We start from the raw sequence: 27,602 nt of genomic DNA, 5'->3' as shown, positions 1-27,602 counted from the left end.
CGTACGGACGTAGAGGAAGGTGGACGTTGGTCTGGTCTCCTGAAATCCCCATGATCTTTAAGGAATGTTTCCATTATTTAAGTTAATCTAATAGTTTGTCTATTTTTTATTTTTGGCAGTTTTTATATTTTTGCCCCCAATACCCAGACCCTCTGGATTTATAACGTTTAAGTGGTCGATAGTGCTTTACTGAAAATAACATATTTCCATTATCATTTGTTGAGGAAGATAGATATATTTCTAAATTTTAGAATATCGATAAAGCATTTCTATTTTATCTATTTGAAATCTGTTCATTTCTTTTTGCAATATATGGTCTTTTTGATTGGAATAACGTTTTTGCTTGTATTTACCAAGTATTTAAGGCAGGCACTCAAAATTTTTCGCCCAGGGGGGGGGGCCTTGCCGACTTCAGAAAATGCGCAAATCCTACAGATATGGGGTATTTGAGGAAATATTGGTGAAGTCCCAAGTTTCTGGCAGCCACATGCTTGAGCAGTAATTACGGAAATACTTTCCTTTGTGTATATATCTATATATATATATATATATATATATATATATATATATATATATATATATATATATATATAAAATCTAGCATGTGCTAGAACTTTGATATCATATATACTTACTGTTTTTGTAATTTTTTTTTTGACTTGACCCTGAGAAATGTCGAAGTGCATAGGCCTAAGCGTTAATACACACCCAGAGTGCGTAAAGAGGGGGGTTATGTTAAAGAGGGGGATTAGGGGTAACGTTTTCACATACTAGAATTTTTTCATTTTCTATTTAAAAACATGCAAAGAAAATTTCAAAATGCAATTCTGTAATCTGATAAAGCAGGGCCTCGGGAGTGCAGACAGGGGTGGATCCAGGATTTTTTGGGGGGGGGGGGCGAAAAATAGGATGATCTGATAAACTTGCGTTAGGAAAAAGTTTAATTCCCCCCCCCTCTCTGGATCCGCCATTGAGTGCGGAAAAATAGCAAACCATAAATTTGCCTAGGGAACACACAGGGAAAACATATAACATAAATGTATGAGGAAGAGAAATTATTTTTTTTTATTTTAAGATAAAAAAAATGTTCTTAAAACGTAGGAGGCGGGAGCAGTTTCGTTGTTTTTTCGTTTTTTTTAATGAAAATATAAAAAAAGATAATTTCCAAAATCTAAGGAAGGCCAATGCACTCGCCTCCCCCGCTCCTAATTGGGCCCCCTTAGGACATGAATCTTAAGTGACATTAATTCAAAAATCACATGGACTATATCAGGTTAATATATTTAATTACTTTGTAATTTTTTCAATTTTTTGTTTCAGACTCCTTTGATTGTGTTTAGATTGATGGAGTTTATTGGCTTGGCATGTTAATTTCTTCCGATAACATGCCTTCGCTTATGCAGATGCCTGAGGACGCGCGAGCACCAGTTGAAGGGTAATTATTGTCTATTTATTTTTTAGTAGCATCCTTCTTTGAAAAACCCAGCTAAATTAAAAAAAAAGCATACGAATAATATGAAAAACAAATCAACTCATTGGAAAAGACATAAAAATATTGTTTGTTAAGAGGAAAGGGGTTGTCAATGCACTTCCGTCTTCTGGATAGATTATCAAGGGGAAATAAGTTCGAAGTATTTTATTATCAAAAGATAAATCAAATTCTATTGACGAATTTTAAATGTTCATTTTTGTCATTATTCTACCAGAAAATAACTATAAATGTTATTTTTTGTATGAAAGCTTTGGAATTAGTCTTTATATTTATTCAGACCTTAGAGTTTTGGCCAGATCTAAAAATTTAAGGCATGCAAGTGTACTTTTGTGGTTTCAGAAATCTTGTATAGAAAATCATCTGATGCCTCTATACAATTTTGTCTGTGATCCCTTTTGCATTCTCAACTAGAAACTTCTGAAGGAGGGACCCCCTCGCTTCCCTCAGAAAGCATGTAGCTTTGAATGAGTGGATCTGTTTATACCTTTGCAACCTCTATGAAATGAGGTTAGTACTATCGTTTGAATTGCTTAGTACTATTTGACAAGACATGCCTTCGTGTCCCTAGGCCCAAACCATAATATTTACCGTGGGTTTTTGTCTGTGATTAAGGTTTAAGTTATTTTTGTTTTTGTGTATTCGATTTTTCTTCCTTTTAGAGTAATTTACTCCGCTTGTTTTGTATAAAAGTGGGTTGTAAATAAATTGTTATTATCATTGTTATTAAAAGTAAATAAGCTGTAGAAACCATTTTTACTTATCATTTTATCAATGGGACTGGGCTGGGTCAGACAATTTTCTAAGCATAAAGATACTTTCATTAAACATTAAAATTTTAGTAATCGGTTATGTAAGATTTGCAGTATTTTAACACCCCCTCCTGTATAAGTGCGCTTGTGCCGGATACTGAAAATGTGCAATTTTTTAGGCATCTCGTAAACGGTGCAATGGAAGGCTCACCAAAAAATGAAGAATTAGGTCCAGATGATGTTGGGACAGCAAACAGTGCCTCATTGGAGGAGTTAAAAAGACTGTTGGCCAATCAGATTGAATATTATTTTTCACGTGAAAATCTATCACACGATAGCTATTTGCTGTCGCAAATGGATGCCGATCAGTTTGTTTCCATTTGGACTGTTGCCAATTTCAATCAAATCAAAAAACTGACACAAGATATTCAGTTGATTACTGAAGTGATGAGAGGTAATTTTTATCTTCTATTCTTTTTTAGCCTTTTCTTTCTTTTCAAAAGCTCCCATTTTTATATTTCTTGAACATAATCCTTACTCTTGAACACATTATAAAATCCGCTTCACAGAGAGTATCTCTTTATAGTACAGTTCTTTGCAGTGGTATTAATTTGGGGGGGATCATATATGCCTTCCGTAGATTTAATTAACCCCCTCCCCCGCCTGGGTTTTGAGATATACTTTTTTGGGGTATTTTCATTCTTGAAGATTGAAAAAAAAACAGCAAATTCACCCCGCCTCTTGATTTAAAAAAATACATTTTGCTCCACTCTCTGAATTTTGGTCAATTGCCTCCAGTGGTACTTTGACGTGCGGGGAATGTTGAATTTCAAATTAAACTTATATGCTATGCTTACTCTTATATACTTATATGTATATATATATATACATTATATATTGTTATATATTTATATGCTTAAAATTATCATAAAACTTATATCGTCAGTCGGGTATCAATAGGTCGTATCTCCATAATTAGAAATTTTAAGAAAAAAAAACTTCACAAATTTTTTTATTTCCCCTCCGATAACCACAAAATAAAAACGATATGTAAAATCCACACATATCTACATATTTTTATTTTACGGTTATCGGAGGGGAAATAAAAAAGATTTTTTTGCTCTTCTGAAAGTTTGTCATTTTGGAGATACGACTATTTGATACCCGACTGACGATATGCTAAGTTGTGTCTGGGTGAGCTAGGTACATACAAAAATATTGAAATCCTGAATTTTAACAACAACCAAAAAATAAATGTTCCTTGGTGCTTAGTTGGTGCCTAAGTGGTTTAGTGGCTTAGTTGGTGCACCAACTAAGTGGCTTAGTTGGTGCATAAAATTAAAATATTGAAATCCTGAATTTTAACAACAACCTAAAAATAATTGTTCCTTGGTGTTTAGTTGGTGCCTAAGTGGTTTAGTGGCTTAGTTGGTGCGCCAACTAAGTGGCTTAGTTGGTGCATAAAATTAAAATATTGAAATCCTGAATTTTAACAACAACCTAAAAATAATTGTTCCTTGGTGTTTAGTTGGTGCCTAAGTGGTTTAGTGGCTTAGTTGGTGCACCAACTAAGTGGCTTAGTTGGTGCCTAAAATTAAAATATTGAAATCCTGAATTTTAACAACAACCTAAAAATAATTGTTCCTTGGTGTTTAGTTAGTGCCTGAGTGGTTTAGTGGCTTAGTTGGTGCACCAACTAAGTGGCTTAGTTGGTGCCTAAAATTAAAATATTGAAATCCTGAATTTTAACAACAGCCTAAAAATAAATGTTCCTTGCTGTTTAGTTGGTGCCTAAGTGGTTTAGTGGCTTAGTTGGTGCACCAACTAAGTGGCTTAGTTGGTGCCTAAAATTAAAATATTGAAATCCTGAATTTTAACAACAACCTAAAAATAAATGTTCCTTGGTGTTTAGTTGGTGCCTAAGTGGTTTAGTGGCTTAGTTGGTGCACCAACTAAGTGGCTTCGTTGGTGCCTAAAATTAAAATATTGAAATCCTGAATTTTAACAACAACCTAAAAATAATTGTTCCTTGGTGTTCAGTTGGTGCCTAAGTGGTTTTAGTAAGTTTTAGTTGGTGCCTAAGTAAGTTTGTGGTTCAAAACGACAATTTTGGCCAAAGGATGCCAGAAAGCCATCGAATCCAAATTTCAAACAGTTTCAACAAGTTTAAACTTAGCTTGCATACTAATTTGTATCTGATTGGGCTAAAGCACAAAAAAAAAAAAAAAATCAAAAGTCCAGATTTTAACAACAGCTTTAAAAAAAAGTACTCGGAGTTGTGGGCGCTAAAGTTGTTTAAAACAAGTTCAAATCTAGCATTTACAAATTGTGGTTTCTAGTTGTGTCTGAGTATGGCTTCGAGTCGTTCTGTACTTAACTTGTTCTGTATCTGTGCTGAGTTGTTTATATGTGAATCGTTCTATATCTATACTTTATGCTTATGAAAAGGTAAATTCAATCCCCCCTCGAAATAATAAATTTTCTCGAATTTTTGGGTTGTTCTTATTCCTTTCATACGCTAAAATTAGCTTTTATTATCCCACCCCCCCTCCCGCCCGAAAGAATCGTGTGCACATGCCAAAGTAGTTTAAAACTGGTCATATTCTGTCAACTTACTAAGTTGTTTTTGACTCAAGCAGGGTCGTATCGAGGTTTTTTTTCGGGGTGGGGGGGGGGGGGTACAAAATAATTTTTCTGCGACGGGTACCAACAAACGCATCAAAAATTTGTTTATATTTATTTTTTTACGTTTTTACGAGTCGGACAAGCATTTCAGGGGGGGGGGGGGTTAAAAACTCCTACCCCCCGGGATAAGAACTTGGACTCAGGTAAGGTAAATCAAAAATAAAATGATAACTTAAAAACGAGATTTTGTCTGTGAAAGTATTAGATTAGTAGCTTGGTCTTGGCAGTTTTCGGCTGCATGTTATGCACCTGTAACCTGAGCCACGAGCCAACTATGCCCATGGAATAAATTGCAGGTAGATGGGGGAACAACTTTTTCCCATTGGTTGTTGACTTGTTATTTTAAATGTGGAATTAAAAAAAGAAGAAGAAGAATGCAAAAACTCTTTTTTTTTGTGAAAAACAGAACAACAAACTGGTAAACGATAAAAACCAGCAAGCAAAAGGCTATGAAGAAGAGGTTTTGGAACGTTTTGACGTTAAAACGTTTTGGAAACTGAAAACAGGCTGTTTTGACTCCAACTGTTGTTCGTTTTGTGAAGGAGAATTCAATAATAAAACACCATGTTGTCATGTCAACTAGTATTGGGAAGAGAGGATTTATATCGTATCTCGACTTCAGTAGTTGTCAATATGGTCCATTGCAGTTAGGATTGGACCCTGAAACTTGACTTGGCCCTTGACTCAGTTATAGTGGATCTAAAAAGAACGGAGTAGTAGACCAACATAGGGGGGGGGGGGGAGTGTACCTTAGCATCTTATCCTAAAAAAATACTGCAACTATCAGTTTATAATAGATAGCAGCAATTCAGCAATGACTGACAATTTACTTGTCAGTCACATCAGAAGTAAGAAAAGGAGTTTCTTACTGTGCTGACCTGGCCCTAATATCATATAATAAGTTCTGTGATTGTATGATATATTGTAGAGTGGAAAGAAAATAACTTAAGGATAAATGTTTTTGGGCCAAGTGGAACCCGCCAAAAGATGCCGCCAATTTTGCTTAATGACAAGCGCTCGTGTGAATACAAGCTTTGATGATCAGCCCCCGTTTATCTTTTGATTACTACAAAGAGCTATCCCTCCTTCTCTGTTGCCCTGGTTACCAACAAGTTTTAGGGCAAATAACATACAATTAGTTGTTCTGGTAAGACACATCTAATGAAAATCTTAAAAATAAATGGCTTTGTGTATGTAAAACACTAGGTCCATTTTATGCTTGATGAAAGTGTTAAGATCTTACTTCTCTGATGCAAGGCCTTTCATCTCTGATTTTTATGTTTTTCACTCAGTGCAGAATTATCAGACATGAATTCAAAAGTATGAACGACCCTCTTCTAATGCATACCACTTACGTAACGTGATTTAAGGCAGTTACTTATATAATAAATCTATGTAAGTTATTTAAAATTGCTATCAATAATGTCAACAACTGTAGTTTATAGTTATATCTAATAACTTTTGTAATCCCTTTTATTGAATAGTCTCTTTCATGTCAGTCACTTATGTAACATCACTTACGTAATGTTTCTGTAAATAATGTCAATGGTCAATGAATGTACAATTTTATATAATTAGATAACTAGTAACTTCCATGAATAGCTAAGCTCCCTAGGAATATTCTCATCAAGAAAGTACCCAGTTGGAGGGCCTTGATTTCTCTAGAAATTTTAAACTGTTCTGAAACTCTGGGCACTTCTAATTTAAATTATCATAGGATTTTTTTCAATCATTATCCCCACCCCACCCCGAAAACAGCTTCTTCAAATATCTGAAACAGTACCTGAAACTAAGTACTTGCAATTATTTGCCCCCCACCTATTAGTCCAGTGGAGGGGAAATTAAATGAACTTCAAGAAAAACAGACTATAAGGAAAATGTATCATATAAGAAAAATTGCAGCATTATTAGGAATTCGGGATGGGAGGCATGGGCTGGAAGACGGCTTCCTGCGTAAGTGTATGCTTGGGATATCTCATGGGGTAATTTTCTGGAATGTGCATTGTCTTAAGTAATTAGGCTGGGGGGGGCAAGCGGTCGTCTTCTGAGTTCGTAATGGTTTACCCATAGTTCAAATAGTAAGGTATGTCAATTCAAGTGTTTCTAAATAGAAAATAAAGAGATATAGTGAAAGCGAATTTGTTCTGAAGAGACTTGACTCAATCCACCAGCGTAAAGTTCATCTCTGGAATACTTCCATCTTCTTTCCACGATCTGCTTCGTTTGATTTCTGAACAACATAATCGAAATACAGAATCTGTTTTTGACCTTTAAGTGGGACGAATCCCAAGAGTGCTTTCTGATTTTCCCTGGATGTGCGAAAGTGTAGAACATGCTTCCATTAGATCTGAGATATTGGAGTTCTCTTGGGTCTTTCAAAAATGATTTAAAGAAATATTGAGTTAGAGATAAAAAAAAGTTTATGATAATTCACGCCACTTGAAATTTAGATTTTTTAGTGAATATTAATTGAAATGTTTTTGTTAGTTCAAATAGGTGAGGTGGTTGTGCACCTGGGAAGGAAGAGATAAACCCTGTTATTAAATTTTTATTTTTATTTATTGAAGAGTTGGGTTGTGTCGTTGTGTCGGAAGAGTTGGGTTGGTTGGGTGGTTGTGTCGGAAAGCAAAATAGGAGCTGTAATTAATGTTAGTGAGAAGTCTTTCGTTTTTACGGCGTGCTTTTCGTCACAGAGAAGTGTTTTTTAAGTTTACTTTTTTTCTTTTTAATTAAATCTGATCGGTTCTTTATGGGAAGTACCCTAGTATAGTACCCTATATTCACTAATAGTACCCTGGTACCCATGGTTATCCAAGGCTGAAGTGGTGAAGTATAGGGATGTCACTAAACTCAACAACATCCCAATATTCACTTATAAAAAATCCTTGAATTTGGTGATTTTCCTAATCGCCGTGATGTTCAAAATCTATGGGGAGGGGGTAAATACAGATGGGGGTAATTCGAAACTGACAAGATACTATTAAACGTTTAGAGCACTTGATTTGTGGTCTAAGCGGAAATGACTTAGTAAAACCGATTAGGGTATATACACTCTAGGCATGTGACATCAATGCTATTAACCTCAAGCTATTAAATGATTATAATATGCATGCTTAATATACTTTCTGAAGGTATACACTTTCTGATCTGCTTTCTGAGAAGTTTAGTCTTCACTCTTTTTCCCAAGATCTTGGGAAATAGGCAGTACAATTTACCAAGGGGCCACCCCTGTGTTTAAGAAGAGCCGTGTATCAAACAGTTCCTGTTAACAGATCTAACGGTTCGTGTTAACAAACTATACGCAAATAGAAAGCTTTGTCAATAGAAATCGAAACTGAATACAAAACTGTGATTCCAATGTACGCATCAACCAAACTAATTTTCAAGCTGATTCTAAACATACATGATTTTAAACATTCTAAACATACGTGAGTCTAAACGTACTAAACATCACGATTCTTAACACACTTAACATACATGATTCTAAACATACTACCATACATGATTCTAAACATACACGATTCTGAACATACTAAACATACACGATTCTAAACATACTACACATGCATGATTCTAAACGTACTAAACATACGTGAGTCTAAACGTACTAAAAATACAGGATTCTAAACATACTTAACATACACGATTCTAAACACACTTAACATACATGATTCTGAACATACTAAACATACACGATTCTAAACATAATAGACATGCATGATTCTAAACGTACTAAACATACACGATTCTAAACACACTTAACATACATGATTTTAAAAATACTAAACATATGTGAGTCTAAACGTACTAAACATACATGATTCTAAACATAGCAAACTCAACATTGTTCGAAAAGTGGTTAAACATCCTCGAAAGGTTATGCTCTTGATGTATACAGTGAAATACCGGAGATGGATATTCATGCATGCTTTCTTTTTCCCAGGTGTGATAGTATCAAAGCAATAGTCCTAAATCATCGAAAAAGCGATAATTCAAACGAAACTTTAGAAATCACACTGATAAAGTATTATTTCGTTTCAGAGTCGCCAAATCTTCAAGTGGATGCAGAAGGATTGCGTGTCCGTCCGAATCATAAACGATGCATCGTTATTTTACGAGAAATACCCGATGATACTCCCATTGATGAAGTCAAGGTATGGCTAGAATAGTATTTATCTTTATTTGTCGTTGGTTTTTCCTTTTGACAGTAGGATTTTAAGTCAACTGTCAGTAAGATTTGCAAGCGTTCTAATATTTGACGGAAAACATAAGGTATAGTCATCAGCTCTTTGGGCATTCAAGATGCAGCAACAATGAATTATCTGTTAGAAGCGCCAATTTTGATATATTTCAGCACGTGAAAAAGGGAAATATAAAATATTTGGGAAAATTTTAAGATCTTCTGAGTTCAATCGAGTTCGGAAAAACAAGTTGGAATAAACGGTCAAACATGTTCACTTTAGGGGGCAAACGATAATACTATCTAACTCTTCTTGGAAGTGCCCTGGCTGGAGGTCCCTGGTACTTCTTATTGCCCAGTTGTAAACTGGCTGAAATGCTTTGTTCAGATCTGAGAAGTTGCCAGTCCCTGATCTGCAATGGTGGAACCCATTGTTCTTCAGCTTACTATGATTTCGAAGATTTGAACAATATTAAATTGCGACATGGAACTTTGTAATGTCGAATTGACATTTTAACTGACGAATTCAGGCATTTTGACTAGACTTATTGGAGTTTTAGAAGCTGATCTCCCTCAATATAAATATATGAATTTGACAATTATGAATTGGCCAAGTCATTGTCTTAATTAAAATGAAATTGGCAATGCCGGCTTACCAATATATATATATATATATATATATATATATATATATATATATATATATATATATATATATATGTATTTCCAAATTATGAATTGGCCAAGTCATTGTCTTAATTAAAATGAAATTGGCAATGCCGGCTTGCCAATATATATATGCATTTCCAAATTATGAATTGGCCAAGTCATTGTCTTAATTAAAATGAAATTGGCAATGCCGGCTTGCAAATATATATATGCATTTCCAAATTATGAATTGGCCAAGTCATTGTCTTAATTAAAATGAAATTGGCAATGCTGGCTTGCCAATATATATATATGCATTTGACAATTATGAATTGGCCCAGTCATTCGTCACCTGAAAGTGGTTTTGCCGAATCTGTTTTTCCAAAAACGGGAGAAAAACGAGTTTGAAAATTTTGACATTTGTATCTCAGAATCGGCTATAGCTAGAGCGTTGATTTTGGTTTCAAAATTAAGAATAAAAGTCGCTTATATGGTGTGCTTATTTTTATTGGCCTAAGGTGAGCCTTTCCTGATATAAAACGGAATGAATATTAGTTTCGGCAAAACCGCCTGAAAATTTCGGAACATAGGTAAGATATGGCAAAACGGAATCGGCTCAGCATGAATTAGAAATGCAACTTTCGGCAAAACATATTTCATCTGATAGACAAATTTTAATTTCGACAATTAACTGGGAGTTTTACAATAAAATGTAACAAAAGATCAGTGGGAGGTCTCAGTTAGCAAGCAGCTTCTCGGAATTTCTGGTTTTAACCTTCGGAGCATTAACGGCAGAGGCGGTTTCGGGACACGCTGTGATTTCAGCTGAAGTGCTATGTACCTCAGCTCTGTTACAACTTCCAATAAGACTTTTCATATGTGTCACATCTAGTGCTGGCATGAAACGGTAAAGCGATTCTACGTCTTTTATTTTTGCTGTTGGCAACTCAACTACTGTACTAGAAAGTACAGGAGGCAGCAACTTTTCCACAACATTTACTACTGACACTTTGGGCCATGGTCTCTCTAGGCTAGTCTCTGATGCAGTCAGCACCACAAAAGCAGCAGTTTCTACAAATAAAATTTTGCAAAACACCCTTTTGTATACTCCCTGCTATAAATTGAGGTAACTTCACCTTTGAGAATGGCACTAAGCTATACTTTGTATTTGGACGTTTTGGCGTAATCAAAAACTTCTGTTTGGTCATTTGAATAATGACAAACGGGTCACGGGGCCGAACAATCAAAAGCTTCTCTTGTCAAGTCTAGTAGCGAAAAGACTTCCTTGTGCTTCAAAGACCTCTCAATGACGCTGTGAACAGCATCGACCTCCTGAATTGTGGAGTGGACAGGCTAAGAATGCTTCATCTTTATACTTTGAACCGGTAAACGGTTCTTCAGGATGTCTTCCACCATGCAGCTAATTATTTGATTACGATTTTGAGGCACACATGAACCTGACCATGAAACAAACTTTCTGATGGCAGGATAGGTTGTAAAAACCTTATCAAGGATAGCACGAAGACCACTGGTAATATAATTTCCACTTCTACCAGCAGGACATTCTGACCACAAACAACAATAAACTTTCTTGATTAGCACTCCTGTCTGTCTGCGAAAGGTGAGAATAGCAGTTAAGTTAAAGCAAGTGATCTTCCTTTTGTAAAAAAAGGATGAGACATCCCCCTTTGGCAAAGAAAAAACTTTGTCAATATCAAAACACAATACGGGGTCATCCGAAGCCCTGTCCTTATCTCTTTCTTCTTTGCTTTCTAGTTTTCCTTTCACATGTTTTGCTTGAGAGGTTTTGACCTCCTCAGATAATTCAGTACCATTTTGTTCAGCCACCTTTTTTTCTTCACAAACATCGCATTTGTCAGTTTAGGCACATGAAATGCAAGATTAAATTTATAATTGAAAACTTTTCTGTACATGTGTTTCTTTAAAGCCAAATTACCATCTTCTGCACAATTATTTTCATACAATAAATTCATTTGGCGTATATTGAGGGAAGGGTAGAGGAACTTTCTATTGGTTTTGGCACGACAACAATGAGATTCAATGATTTGGAAGCTTTCAAATTTCTTTCTTATGTAAGCAAGATCCTCTTCTTTACTTTTATTCACAGGATTCTGTGGTACACTAACAGGAGGTACTTCACCACTTAATAACTTATGGGCATAATGTATCCGCTTATCATCGATGTCTAGGGTAGCAAAATAAAATCCTTTGCAGACCTCCACAGTTTCTTATGAACTGACAGGTAATAGTGGAATGTATGATTCCACCGAGTTTCTCTTTTTTTGTTCCTTTTTTTAGGTGAGGGTTTTGTTGTTTTCACATAGTACATCCTTTTGGAATATTTTTACAATGCCCAAAAGTTTTTAAATACAATTGGACGATCAGTCTCCGAGAAATGTTCAAAACATCTGAAAGGACACGAATGAGGGCAATTAAAGGATTTCACTTCCTTTTTCTTTCCATGTACTTTTTTGGTAACAGGGTTCAGATAAACATTTCCAGAGTTTACTGCATTCTTTATCTGATTTTTCACCTACTTTTCCATGTTATTTAACCTCTTTCTGACTTTTTTGGATGCATTATTTCTCGTTTCTGTACCATCATTTCCTTCTGTGGTTGGAGACATGCTAGCAGAAGCTGTTTCACTGATTTCTCTGGTAGCCTCTGGTTCACTTTCTGTTCTATTACTTGTCCAAGTAGTAGGAGAGCTGGACCGGCCAGTATATTCACAGACGGCATTACTTTCGACTTCTGATGAAGATCCCTTACTGGGTGGAGATTCTGGATAACTTTCTACTTTCGGGAAATACTTTGGTTTAAAATCATCATCTGAAGACAAATCTTCGGGGCTAAAAAAAGAAAGCTTTATGTTCACCCATGTTACTGGAACATTTTCTAAGAATGATTTTAGTAACAAAAACCAGTTCCGCACCCTTTCATTAGCCTACACACAGACAGGTCAAAGAGCAACCACCTCATCTGTTTCCTTGACTAAAATCTTTGACCCAGCTTTTTCTGCCAGTCTAGAACACTAATGCGTTTCCTACTTGGGGAGCTAGTCCTTATTCAGCTGGCAAACATCTTCCTAAATGGGATGTTCATGTCAATATTGCATTCATGAGTCTTCCTAACTCTGATGAACACCCCAGATAGGCACTGTGATCCAAAATGCATTAAACCATGATAGGGGTTTGTGACTTCTTTTTATACTGGTTTACCACAGGAAATTGTTATTGCAAGTGACTCTCCAAATTTTTCTTTAAATAAAAGCATGAAAAAACAATAAGTTCTATTTTCTATTCAATCTTATTTTTAGGGAGCCACTTGCAATAACAGTTTCCTGTGGTAAACCAGTATAAAAAAGAAATCATTAACCCTTCCAAGGTTTAATACATTTAGGATCAAAGTGGCTGTCTGGGGTGTTCATTAGAGTTAGGAAGACATATGAATGCAATATTGAGATCGATTCAGAAAAAGGTTTGCCAGCTGAATCAGAACTAACTCCCAATGTAGGAAACAGATCGGTTTTCTAGACTGCTTTCTACCCATGAACCTTCATTAGCATCTCCTTTAGAACTGTGGAAGAGAACTCCAATTAATGCTGCTATACATACTTCTGTCTCAAAATATCTAATTCTTACCTGTCTGTTCCAAATATATCTGCGGATATCAACATTTTCAATTTCTTGGACCTCATAATTATATCATGTTCATCAAGATAAGAAACATCGTCATCTTCTTATCCCAGGTCGCGTTCAGCAAATCAGCAACTTACGGCAAAACGGACCATGCTATAATCCCGAATGCGATTTGGCAAAACCACTTTAAATAAATCGAAAAATACGCAATTCGGCTAAGGAGACTGCAAAATGCATGCAGTTAGAGACGTCTTACAGCAATGTCAATTAGACCATTCGAAAGGAGATTTTTTTTACACAAGATGGCGTTTGTAACTCAGTTTCGCCAAAAATTGTTATTTTCGGCAATACCAATTTCATTTTAATTAAGACAATGGTCTTAATTAAAATGAAATTGGTATTGCCGGCTTGCCAATATATATGTATATATATGCATTTGACAATTATAAATTGGCCAAGTCATTGTCTTAATTAAAATGAAATTGGCAATGCTGGCTTGCCAATATATATATATATATATATATGCATTTGACAATTATGAATTGGCCAAGTCATTGTCTTAATTAAAATGAAATTGGCAATGCTGGCTTGCCAATATATATATATATATATATATATATATATATATATATATATATATATATATATATGCATTTGACAATTATGAATTGGCCCAGTCATTGTCTTAATTAAAATGAAATTGGTATTGCCGGCTTGCCCATATATATATATATATATATATATGCATTTGACAATTATGAATTGGCCAAGTCATTGTCTTAATTAAAATGAAATTGGCAATGCTGGCTTGCCAATATATATATATATATATATATTTGCATTTGACAATTATGAATTGGCCAAGTCATTGTCTTAATTAAAATGAAATTGGCAATGCTGGCTTGCCAATAATATATATATATATATATATATATATATATATATATATATATATATATATATATATATATATATATATATATATATATATATATATATATATATATGCATTTGACAATTATGAATTGGCCAAGTCATTGTCTTAATTAAAATGAAATTGGCAATGCTGGCTTGCCAATATATATATATATATATATATATGCATTTGACAATTATGAATTGGCCCAGTCATTGTCTTAATTAAAATGAAATTGGTATTGCCGGCTTGCCCATATATATATATATATATGCATTTGACAATTATGAATTGGCCAAGTCATTGTCTTAATTAAAATGAAATTGGCAATGCTGGCTTGCCAATATATATATATATATATATATATATATATATATATATATATATATATATATATATATGCATTTGACAATTATGAATTGGCCAAGTCATTGTCTTAATTAAAATAAAATTGGCAATGCTGGCTTGCCAATATATATATATATATGCATTTGACAATTATGAATTGGCCAAGTCATTGTCTTAATTAAAATGAAATTGGCAATGCTGGCTTGCCAATATATATATATGCATTTGACAATTATGAATTGGCCAAGTCATTGTCTTAATTAAAATGAAATTGGCAATGCTGGCTTGCCAATATATATATATGCATTTGACAATTATGAATTGGCAAAGTCATTGTCTTAATTAAAATGAAATTGGCAATGCCGGCTTTAAGGGGATGGAGTACACACCTCAAATTGGAAATTATCCTCCATAACGCCTTTTGGAGGTGTTATTAGAGTGCAATGTAAATTGACAAAGTCGTCGTAATAATTAAATTTAAGTTGGCAACGGTGACTTCAAGGGGGTGAACTCTACCTTAAATAAACAATTAACTCCTCTAATGCCATGTGAAGGCGATATGAGAGGACAATATAAATTGACAAAGTCATCGCCATACTTAGAATAAAGTTGGCAATACTGTCTTAAAGGAATAAACTATACCTAAATCCTCACCCCGGTTGGGAACCTCCTAGGAGGGTGAAAAGAGGGAGGCGTTAGGTTGGGATCAAGGAGGACCATGCATAAATGTGTTAGTCTCAGGCGGCTGCAGTAAGTTCTTTGTAGTCAAGGCCATACCCAGGATTTTTCTGGGGAGGGTTTTAGTCGAAGATTTTTTCGGTGGGGGGGGGGGGTTACAAAAAAAAACTCAAGAAACGCATAAAAAGTTTGTTTATATCATATTTTGTTATTTTTTTAACTTATGTGTCTTTAAGTGGTCTGCAACACGCTGTCTTAGTTTCCTCCCAAATAAATAAATCCAACTCTAATTAAAAAATTGACCGAATGAATCTCAATATAAATCTGAGACTCAAAATAAATCTAAAACATCACCCAATAAACTGTTTGAGGAATTTCAGTTTTTTGTCAGTTGGTTTCTGGTCAAAACGTATATTATTTGTTAGCGGGCTCGTATTTAGGATTATATTTCAGGGATGTAAGTAAGTAAAGAAGTAAGTATGACGGCACTAGACCTTTAAGGTCCAAACCGGCGGTGCTGATCTCCGTTTCGTGGCCCTTCAGCCAGGTAACGCAATGAGGGGTGGGGGGCCAGCCGTCCTGCGCTGTCACATACCGTTCCTGCTTACCTTCCTCATATTTCTCCAGGTACCCATTTGCATCTGGGTTGACTCTGGCTAAGCTTACAGGGTCACACCACTGACCCGCGTCCCAAACCAAGAAACTGGCCACACCAGGGATCGAACCCGTGCCTCTTGGACAAAGAATTCTCAACCCAGCGCGCGTCCACTTAGCCAGGACGACGGATGGGGATTGGATAAAGCAATCTAAAGGGTAGATTATATGAAGAGCGTGCGTTAATTTTAAGAAAAAAATTAATTGCGATGTGAAGTCGTGATAACTATGAGATTTTCGCGTTCATATCTTCAAAGCAGTTTTGAAGTTAAAAAAAACCAATAAAATTGCAGTGGCTTAAGAATTTTTTCAGGCGTTTTAGCAGTAGACACACGCAATGCATAGAAAAACCGAAGGAACTCGCACAAACTAGTTTAAGGCAGGGAAACTAAAAGAGGATATAATACCCTGTACACTGGGTAGAACCTTCCTGATTCCAGATGTCGTTCTTTTTTTTAAATCTATTTGACAACGGATTCGTCAATTCACGATATCACTATAGTCGAAGCAGCGCGTGGAAACTCTGGTAGTTTCGATTTGAACCTATCTGTCGCACTGTTTTCTCCCTCGAGGAATTTAGCCAAGAAACTAACTGGATCCGTCGTATTCCCTCCTTCCCGTGGAAAATCCCCCCCCCCTCCTCTGGAAAATAGCCCTCCACAATTCTTCCCTCATGCGAAATTGAGGAGCAAAAGGAATGTAAAAAAAGAAGAATTGTTTTATAATTCTATTTCCAAATATATGAAGTTCATCAGAATTTTTTGATTACCACTAATATCTCAAAAGAATTGTTTTTTTATGCTATATCCAAATAATTGAAGTTGATTAAGTTTAAAGAACTTCAACACAGAAACACGGTTTCTGAGGGGCACGAAGTTTGATCTGCACGCGAGCGACCATAAGCGTCTGATCGGACTGTGCGTCAGCTCCTCTGTACCCACATACATCTAAAAGGCTTGTGCACCACCTGTGGGAGATCAGACAATGGTCTATCGGATTCCGAGTTGAGCCGTCTGGTTACATCCATGTGTACTTAAGCACTGTTTTGTGGTCGACAAAAGTTCCGGCAACGACAAGGTCATTACTTAGTGTATAGTCTACTAGTAACGCTACTAGTTTACTTTAAACACATTAAACACCATGAGCTTGAGAAAGTTTGCCTGGTTAAAAAAATGGTGAAACTGAAAACACCGCCAAAAATGCAAGTGATCGTAATGAAAATTGCATCAATTGATTCAGCATATTAGAGAACCCTATAGTTGAATTTTCAATCTCCTCTCTATAAAAATGTGGAACATCGTTTTTTTTTTCCCAGAAGAAATATCATGGATGGAAGTCCTTTTTTTTACGTCAATCTGATTATAATATTACCTAAATTAGTTGGTAAAAATGTGACGATAAAACCCATTGCCTTCCCCCCCCCCTCCTATAAAAAAATTTTGGCTAGTGACGCCTCTGGTCGGTACCAGATCAAGTCCATAAGAAGTCATTATGCAGTTGCCCCCCCCCCCAATAATGCGGATAAAAAATTATAATATATCCCATACCCCTGGACTATCCGGATATGGACCCCTCTTGCCCCCCCCCCCCCATAAAAATGCTGGAGACTCGCCCCTGTCCTTCAGAGCAATATGCCACCCGTCTCCAATAATACGTAGATTCTTATTGGATTTTGTGCCTCTTATTAACCAGATTCAAAAATATTTAGTCGTCAAAGGTTAAGAGGATAATCTCTTTACTATTTTACTATTACTATTTTTACTATTTTATTTATTTAAATAATTTGTTACTTTAATTAATTTGTTAGGTTATTTATTACTCGTCCTTCTTAGTTTCAGGTTGTTATCTCTGTGCACTTTCATTTTTTACAGGTGCTACGGGTTTCTTATTCAAAATTATTTTCTTTAACCTTTATGCTACCCTACTAAGGTAACTCAACCCCCAATAACACGAACAAAGAATTAATTTAAATGAAAATGTAAAAATAATAACTATTTACTATTATTCTACATTGTACATTCTGCCTATATTTTGGAATATAAGTAGAATATCCCAAAACGCCTTCTTTTTTCATAATTTTTATTTATTAAGTTGTGATGTTAAATAGTTGAGTCAAATTGTTAAGCTAGATAGTTAAATTGTTAAGTTTATAAAATTAAGTTTTGAATTTAAATAGATAAATCAAGTTGTTGAGCTACATAGTAAAATTGTTAAGTTAAGTTTTAAAAATTAAATAGTTCAGTTGCTAAGTTAAGTTGTTAATAGTTAAGTTGTGATGTTAAATTGTTAATAGTAGTATTTTTGTGCAACCTTTCTAGCTAGGGTTTAGTGTAGTTAAAATTTGCTAATTTTAATTAATGCTAATTTTAAATTAATTAGTAATGCTAGTTTTAAATTAATCCTTTATTTTTAGGCGCTTTTTGAGAATGACTTGTGTCCCAAAATAATATCTTGTGAATTTGCTCACAACAATTCATGGTGCATTACATTCGATAATGACGAAGAAACCCAAATTGCTAATTTTATTTAATTTTAAATGGCTAATTTTAAATATATTAGTAATGCTAGTTAATCCTAATAATGCTAATTTAAAATTAATCCTTTATTTTTAGCAGGGCCGTATCCAGGATTTTTGTTCGGGGGGGGGGGGGGGGTTTACCCCGGTTTTTACCGTGGACTTTTTATAATAAACACCAGCAACAATAAGTTAGCTCGATACCGTTATTACGCCCCATTCGAACCAGGACGCGACCACAAGGCAAACTTTCGTATCTATAAGGGGCATTCTTTTTTTCTTTTTTTTTCAAAAAGAAGGCAAATAGTAGGCTCGAAGTAGTCCATGTATTTTTTAGTTTGTTTTTTTTTTTAGCTAAAGGTAAGGGCGAATATCTATAAAACGAAATCCAGGCGACGATTTTTCTTCCCTGCAAAAATGTCGATAACCTTGTCAGGGCAGACGTCAACATCCCTATGGACTGCAGGGATGGCTAAGCCACTCAATTGTTCTTCTCCTGTTGCATTTCTTAGCCAGTTTTTGACCCTTCTGAGCGTTGAGAAACTTCTTTCAGGAGTAGCAGTGCTAACAGGTAACATCGCAAGAACAGCCAGAAGAAGAAAAACATTTGGAAAAAAGGTAGCGTCGCATGCCTGAAGCGAAGACACAGCACAAGTAGGCCTCTCTGATGCCCGGATAGTCTCCTACTTGATACGCCACAACTGAATTTCTTGTTTCAGACAGTCTGGATCGGGAAAAATATCGCCGTATAATTCAACTAATGACTCCAGGTGTAATGTCTTCAGATGGAAAGAAAAAATTTCGGCAGGAGACAGGACGCCGAGATTTGACAGATTTGGAAGTTTCTGGTGAAGCACAAATCGTTGTTTCAGCTCGGTAATGAAGTGGTCCAGGAAAGGAATAAAGATCGAGGTTCTATAATGGTTGAGAAGGTCTGGATCGTCTGCATGTATACTCCGGCCACCTCTCATCCTTGGAAGAGTCATCTTTAGTCCTAAGTCCCTGGCAAAACGCTGAACTTTGTCGAAAATAGCCGTGAAAGCAGTAGCAGTATTTCCTCGCATTTCCTTTGTTTTTGAAAGGACAGTTTCCACGTGCCTGCATGCAGCTGCCAAATCACAGTCAACTGGCTGAAGAGTCTTGCACAACGGAAGCGTAAGGCAGAAAAGCTCTTTGACCACATGGACACACAACAAATTGCGACTGGTTCATCGTGTCCAGCAACTGCCCCGCTTTTGCAGAAGTTTCTGCATGTCCGTTCTCTTCAAGAGCTTCCAGGGATCGCAGGATTGGTCGGTACAGCTCAAGAAAACGCACGACTGAATCGTGGCGCTCCACCCATCTTGTTTCTCAGAGTCCGGTTAAAGTATCTTTCCTCGAATCCGGTAGTATTTCGTTGATCTTCTCTTTTAAATTCTGTGTCCTGAGTGGGGAAGTATGGTAAAAACTGCAGACTTGTGACAAGACACCGAAGAAATGCTGAAATGCCTGAATAGAGCATACAGAAGAGATGACCAAGTTGAGACTCGGCGCACTACAATGGTCGTAAAGCGCCTTCGGATACTTTTCACGTATAACGGCCTGGACACCCCTAAGATGCCCACTCATCGCTGCTGCACCGTCATATCTCTGACCAACCATCTTGTTCAGGTTAAGACCAAGGCTTTCGAGAAATTGCAGGATTGATGAAGCCAGACCTTGCCCAGTCAAATCAGAAACTGGGGTAAAACCAAGGAAGTCCTCATGTAGGTTCCCTTTGAAAGTGTAGCGGACACTAACAGACAGCTGTTCGGTATTCGAAACGTCCGCCGTTTTATTGGCAAGCACCGAAAAGCATGGACTTGCGTTTACTCTTTCCACAATATACTGCTGAAGGAGCTCCCCGGATGCGGTGATAATACCATTCTGGATGATGGAAGAAAAATATGTGGCATTTCCGGCCACAGAAAGAAGGTGGTTCTTTAGAACATCGTCACCGTGTCTTGCCCTCAACCGCATTAGTACTCGGAAGGTACCATCATTGTGAGAAGGTTCTGCATCCGAGACCGAAATGGGGCCAGAATCGTTTGTACCACGAAGGGCAAGTTGTTGCCACCCACAAAGTATCACCGTCTCAATAATTGGTTGCAACTTCTGGTGATTTTCTTGAACCTGCGCTTTCCTCGCCGCGTCTAGTTGGTGCACGATATTGTCCTGCCTTTTCTCCGAGACAGAAAGGAAGTTTTCAGCCGATACGATGCAGTTTCTATGAAACTGTGCTTGTTGGTGAGCTGTGAATCACTCTATCTTGGTGACTAGATTCCCCAAGCGCTGGTGGCAGCCTTTGCCAGCTGTCTCTGACGAGAACAGAACGCAAAATCTGCAAAAAGCAGCGTCCTCAGATGGAGAGTAGGACAGCCAACTGAAACGAGTGAGCCAAGTTAACTGAAACTTCAGCTTCCGTTTTTCGGATACTGGAAAAATGTAGGAGACATCTGGAGTCCAAGGGCTCTTCAGCAAACGAAGTTTAGAATTTGTATCGAGACTGGATGATTTGTTGACAAAACGACCGATGTCATTTGCAAACGACGACAAAGACTGGGTTGGTATAGGTGCTTGTTGCGTCGTGGTTGGTTCCAGTGTGCGTGATTCAGAAGCTTCGACGATAGCTTCAATGCCCTCCAGATCCACAGGTGTAGATGAATGCTCCGTAGATGTCCCGCTAACGCCACAGTCAGAAACATCCCTGGTCCGCTTGGGCGCGAAAAACGACGTAATGTCACACTTGCTCTTCATGTTGAAAATCGCTCTTCTCTTAGCCAAGTCCGAAACTGAACTGACAATCTTGCACTCTTTTATACCATATCTCGTGCGTCCATTAATCCTAATTTACTACGCAAAGTGAGGTGAACATGGGGTTACCTAATTGCGTAAGAGAATCAGGTCGCATACTCTTAACCCTAATTTACTGTGCAAGGTCAGGTTAACATGGGGTTACCTACTTGCGTAAGCTTATCAGAGCGCATATTATTAACCCTAATTTACCATGCAAGGTCAGGTGAACATGGGGTTTACGTACGGTTACCTAATTGCGTAAGCTGATCAGAACCGTTAACCCACAAAATGCAATAGGATTTAGTGTGGGAGCATATTTTTTTTCTGGTAAGGTTTTGTCTTTACAGGTATTTTTTAGAATAATTTTCGACTCGGTCAAAAATTTCGGGGGGGGGGGGGTCAAACCGGGTAACCCCCCCTGGATACGGCCTTGATTTTTAGGCGCTTTTTGAGAATGACTTTCCCTAAGTAATATCTTGTGAATTTGCTCACTACAATTCATGGTACATTACATTCGACAGTGACGAAGATGCCCAAATGGCTAATTCTAATTAATTTTAAATGGCTAATTTGCTAATTTTAATTAATTCTAATTTTAAATTAATTAGTAATGCTAGTTGATCCTAATAATGCTAGTTTTAAATTAATCCTTTATTTTTTGGCGCTTTTTGAGAATGACTTGTGTCCCAAAGTAATATCTTGTGAATTTGCTCACAACAATTCATGGTACATTATATTCGACAATGACGAAGATGCCCAAATGGCTAATTTTAATTAATTTTGAATGGCTAATCTGCTAATTTTAAATTAATTAGTAATGCTAGTTAATCCTAATAATGCTAATTTTAAATTAATCCCTTATTTTTAGGAGCTTTTTGAGAATGACTTTTGTCCCAAAGTAATATCTTGTGAATTTGCTCACTACAATTCATGGTACATTACATTCGACAGTGACGAAGATGCCCAAATGGCTAATTTTAATTAATTTTAAATGGATAATTTGCTAATTTTAAATTAATTAGCAATGCTAGTTAATCCTAATAATGCTAATTTTAAATTAATCCTTTATTTTTAGGTGCTTTTTGAGAATGTCTTTTGTTCCAAAGTAATATCTTGTGAATTTGCTCACAACAATTCATGGTACATTACATTCGACAGGGACGAAGATGCCCAAATGGCTAATTTTAATTAATTTTAAATGGCTAATTTGCTAATTTTAATTAATGCTAATTTTAAATTAATTAGTAATGCTAGTTAATCCTAATAATGCTAATTTTAAATTAATCCTTTATTTTTAGGCGCTTTTTGAGAATGACTTTTGTCCCAAAGTAATATCTTGTGAATTTGCTCACAACAATTCATGGTACATTACATTCGACAGTGACGAAGATGCCCAAATGGCTTACAAGTATCTCAGGGAAGTGGTGCAAAATTTCAAGGTAAGTCAATTGCTTTTTCCCTGTTTTTAATTATTTTTTTTACTTTTGTTTAATTATTAACTATTAGGGTTAATTATTGACGGTCAAAAAACCAACAAAAAGGAAGGATAATGGACTAAAGAGTATTTTTTTTACACATTGTAACTATTTTGTAAATTTTTTTTTTACTTTTGTTTAATTTAAGCCTATTAGGCTTAATTTTCTTTGAATATTTACGAATAAGATTTAAACCGTCAAAATCGATGTTAGATAAGAAAAGTGAAAAATAAATAAGTTAGCTAACAACGGTCAAAAAGCCAACAAAAAGGAAGGATAAATGACTAAAAAGGGAAATAAATAACATGATGTAATAGTCATTAAATTGTTGGAATTGAATTAAAAAAAAAGAAGAAGATCAACCGGCACTCTGTGTCAGGTTTCTGAAGCAGAAATATTTCTGCCTAATACGGCTGTGGAATCACAATATACACACATCACAATCACAATATCCTTTGTCAAGAATCAACTAAGTTTTAGCTGCCGGCTTCTTTCGGTAATACGGCTGTGAATCACATCCTTTGTATCCTTTGACAAAGGATACGTTGTATCCTTTGTCAAGAATCAACTAAGTATCAGCTGCCGTCTTCTTTCGGTACTTTTCAATCCCGTTGTGCTAGTATATTATTTGTGTTTAAAACCTTTTTGAATTCTTATATACCAAATCTTCGACCAGTCTTTTTCTTACTGGCGAAATATTTTCTTAGTTTCTCCCTCGGATCTGCAATACCTATCTTGTTAGAAAAATCAGTATTTCCGATCCAATTGTTTTCATTAAGTGCATAATGTCAGTTTAAAAGACCTCAACCATATTTGCCCTTTTGGCACTGACTCAGTAATTTGCTGTATTTCTAAAGGTTTGTATTTATTCGAATATTGGAGTTCGTTGTTGGTATCGACCATGGAATTGCTTTTTTGGTATTTTCATCAAAGGAGAAAAATAAAATTGCTTCTCCCCAGATTTTGAAAAAAGACCTGTCTTGAAGTCTTCATAACAAATGAAAAACTGCTTGCCCGACTGAGTCCGTTGATTTTGAATTGAAGTTATCAAGTATTTTGCAATAGGTTGCGTAGGTTGCATCAAGACGCTGGGTAATTGTAGACAGAGAAAAGCCAAGACAGATAGTCCAAGTAATTGAGGGGCAAATGTTTAAATGGCTGGGGCATTTTCGTGAATAACGCTAAATGAATAATTGCTTTTTTGGTATTTTCATCAAAAAGGGAGAAAATTCAATTGCTTCTCCCCAGATTTTGAAAAAATACCTTTCTTGAAGTCTGCATAAAAAATGAAAAACTCCTTGCCCTTTCCCCCTTACGTTTTCGTGAATAACGCTAAATGAATATTTTGACCTTATATTTCTTCCTCAGCAAAATTAAAAAAAAAAACACATTAAATACGACCGTTAAAACTAAAAACTTTTTAAAACAGTCCTAGCATCCTTTTTTTTCAGGGAAGTTCCAATGGTCGTATTTTAATATGAGTTCCTTTTATATTTCATTTATTTTGCTGAGGACAGCCCTTGGATATAGGATCGAAATATTCATTTAGGGCTAGTCTTAAGAAAAAAACTCCTTGCTGTTTCTGCTTGTTGTTTATATTTATGAGTTTATTTCAATTTCTGCTGACAACGGCTATGTATTCTTTTCCCTTTTTTTAATTTCCGTCTAAAAAGTTTTATTCTTTAAGGGCAAACCTATTATGGCCAGGATAAAAGCCAAAGGAATGAATCGCTACCCAGTGTCAAGCTCCTCTGGTCCTTCCATCGTACCTGCACTTCCACCTGGGGTTGCTGTCCCTGTACCAGTTCCTGTGCCCATGGGTGCCCCGGCTTCTTTGCCTGTTTTGATTGGTCCTTTGGTAGGACCGCCTCCTGTTCCTCCCACTGCCACTACATCTAGAGGAGGTTACAGCACTCCAAATACGCCACCTTTGGTTGAGAATGCCTCTGTGCAGACACCAGTCAGTATGGGGGCCAGCGGTCAGCAACAGAAAAATGCTGCAACTCAACAAAATGGACTGGCTTCTGTTAGTGGAATGAATTTATCTCCTGCCAATTATGCTTCACCCTTACATTTATTTGTAAGTATTTTATTTGTTTTGTTTTTTTTCATTTTTTTTAACCATTGTTTTTTAAACAATGGTTAACCATTGTTTAACCATTTTGTTTTTTCATTGTTTGATAGAAGTTTTGTAATTACGGTTGCGCCTTTATGGTAGGGTCTTGACATAATAAAAAGTGGAAGAATATCTTTGTCAAGTTGTAATATATTCATTAACTAGGTGCACCATTTGTGGGGAAGGGGAGAGGGCACTTGTTCCCCTAGATTTATGTCTCTCTCCTAGATTAAAAATTTTGTTGGTATTTTCGTCGAAAAAAGAGCTTGGTGCGAGATTTGGAGTTAAACAGAGTTGTATTCTATCCCCATTTATATGGACCATTTTTATGGACTTTGTCATAAGGAACGCGGCGTGGACGCAAATCGGAAGGTAACATTCAGAGACTTGGATTATGCGGATGATTTGAGTGTCCTGGATTTTTTTTTTTTTTGCCAAATGAATGAATATTGGAAGATTCTGAGAGTTCAGGTTTAAGAATAAGTTTGAAAATTAACGTCAAGAAAACAAAGTCACTTGAACTTGTAATAGTTGAAGGTGAACATGTGGTTTTGGGCAACGAGACATTCGATCAGTCAGTGGATAACTTCGCTCACCTGGGTAGTATTATTAGTAAAGATTTTGGAAGCAGTGTAGATGTAAAAAGTAGAGTAGCCAAGGCGCAGGGTGTTTTTTCTTGCAGTTGAAAAAGGCTCGAAAGAATAGACAGATAAGCCTGTGAACTGGGATTAGAATATTGGAAGTCACGGCAATAAAAGAAAATGTATGCTGGCCAAAGGTCTGCGTTGCGCAGGCACCGATCTCCTGATTCAATGCCTTCGGCCGGGAGTGTAATGCGTGGTTGGGGGCAAATCATCTGACGCTTCTCTTGTTTTTCCCTCAAATTTCTCCAGGTACCCATTTAGAGCTGGGTCGCCTCTGGCGGAGCTTACTGGGTCATACCATTGACTCCCCTTCCAAATGCAATGACAGAAATCAAGTCTGGCTCTAGATCGTTTCGAAAGGCTGAGGAAGATTCGGTGTCTCGTTTTGCACCGTTTCGAAACGGTGTTTCGAAAGGCTGGAGAATATTTGAAATATTTCTAGGGGTATTTTAAGTATTTGTAGGACTGACCACATACCGAAGAATAAGCTGCATGACTAATGTGGTTAAGGGCTGTAGTGAAAGGAGAGCCAAGATGTTTAGGTTACGTTTTTTGGATGGCAGATTGTTAGAGATTATTATTTTTGGTCGTCGATCTGAGGTCAAAGGAAAAGCAGGTTATCCCCGAATGGATTGGGAAGAGGTCATAAGAAAGGATTCAAATTAAATTTAGAATTCCTGGGAGGAAGTAATGTGTGAAGTTTTGAATAGATTGTGGTTGGGGATGAGATTGCCTAGGTGCGTTGGCCTCTGGTGGCTTGTTGCAGTGAGTTGTATTTAGCAGTAGTTGTATTTTGTGGTACTTTATGACTTTATAATTAAAACTAGTCTTGGCTATTGAAAACACGGACTTCAAACTAAATTTTTCTTTATTCTGTGCAAAACACATTCAAAAACACCGATTTATTATTATGGGCTTAATTAAGTCTATGAATGTAGACTAGCAATGAAAAAAGTAAAAAAAAAAATCAATAGCTGGCTTGAACACTTTCTAATTTAATTGAACACTTTCAATTAACTGTATCTTCTATATAGATAGTGGAAAATATTTGCAATAAAAAGAATATTAGCCTAGCAAGAACTTTCAGGGAGAGCTTTACAATTTGAGTATTGTTCTAAGAAATATGCAGAGGAATGTCAAATCTAGTAAGTTGTGCCGCTAGCGATGCTGAATATTTGTTCTAAATAAGGTTTAAGTTCCTGTGAATCATACTTTGTATATACAAAAGAAATAATAAAATATTCAATAAACATCCAAATGTACAACATTTTGTGCTATTCAGAGGCAGTTTTAGGGAAAGGGGGCAATTGAATGGATTTTAGGGGTGCAAAATGTCAATTAAATAGTCTAAAGACTATAATCATTTTGTACTTTTTTGAAATTTTATTTTTATTCAGATAAATTAGAGGGTGCAGTTGGCAGTAGGTATAAGCAAATTGAATATGAAATTTTCATTTTTACCATACTTTCATCACCATTCCTTGAAAATAAAAGTAAGTAGGCCGTTTTTTTTGTGTGATGTTTTGTATTCAAACCTGTTACTATTTTAAAGGATGTCGAGATAATTCATAATTTTTCAGAGGATAAAGTAAGAAAAGTCAGATTTAAATAAACGGAAAAATTTTTTATTAAATAAAAATTGTGTATGAATTTGGTTTGAAAATTTTTGCGAGACTTTGGAGGGGGAGCGCTAATATATATTTTGTCCCCGACGCAAGAGAAGGCCAAAACTGCTACTGGTATTATTTTCAAAGATATTGCTTAAATTAAGATAAATATACATTTAAGTATCAATTAGTTTTAGAGGGAAATCCAAAATATTTGTATTTTCTTAGTGCATTTCAGGTTTCCCCAGTAGACTCAAGGATTCACATATACGTAGAATTTGGTATACTCAAAGGTTGCATTTAAGAAGAAAAGACAGACAAGGCAGTTCTTGTAAACTTATTAATCTCAAGCCAAAGTTATTGCTCTCCTTCACCCTTACTAAACAAACCTTATCCATTACCCCTTACCTCACCAAAGAAGG

General features: G+C 36.0%; 1 protein-coding gene across 1 annotated transcript in view; it reads left to right on the top strand.

Moving 5' to 3' along the window:
• Larp4B (La-related protein 4B) overlaps window positions 1–27,602 on the top strand; it is a 90,763-nt gene that overhangs the window by 29,322 nt on the left and 33,839 nt on the right. The window contains exons 2-6 of the mRNA XM_089099613.1: window positions 1,321–1,435; window positions 2,421–2,695; window positions 8,968–9,080; window positions 22,637–22,777; window positions 24,501–24,893. Coding sequence (XP_088955739.1) covers window positions 1,365–1,435; window positions 2,421–2,695; window positions 8,968–9,080; window positions 22,637–22,777; window positions 24,501–24,893 — 993 coding nt within the window. The 5' untranslated portion in view covers window positions 1,321–1,364. The remainder of the gene's footprint in view (window positions 1–1,320; window positions 1,436–2,420; window positions 2,696–8,967; window positions 9,081–22,636; window positions 22,778–24,500; window positions 24,894–27,602) is intronic.

The sequence above is a fragment of the Artemia sp. Qi Xiang Cuo genome, chromosome 13 (genome assembly GCF_049724085.1).
Source record: "Artemia sp. Qi Xiang Cuo chromosome 13, ASM4972408v1, whole genome shotgun sequence".
Taxonomy (NCBI): Eukaryota; Metazoa; Arthropoda; class Branchiopoda; order Anostraca; family Artemiidae; genus Artemia; species Artemia sp. Qi Xiang Cuo.
The sequence above is the reverse complement of the archived record's forward strand: the minus strand, read 5'-3'. Positions and strand labels throughout refer to the sequence as shown.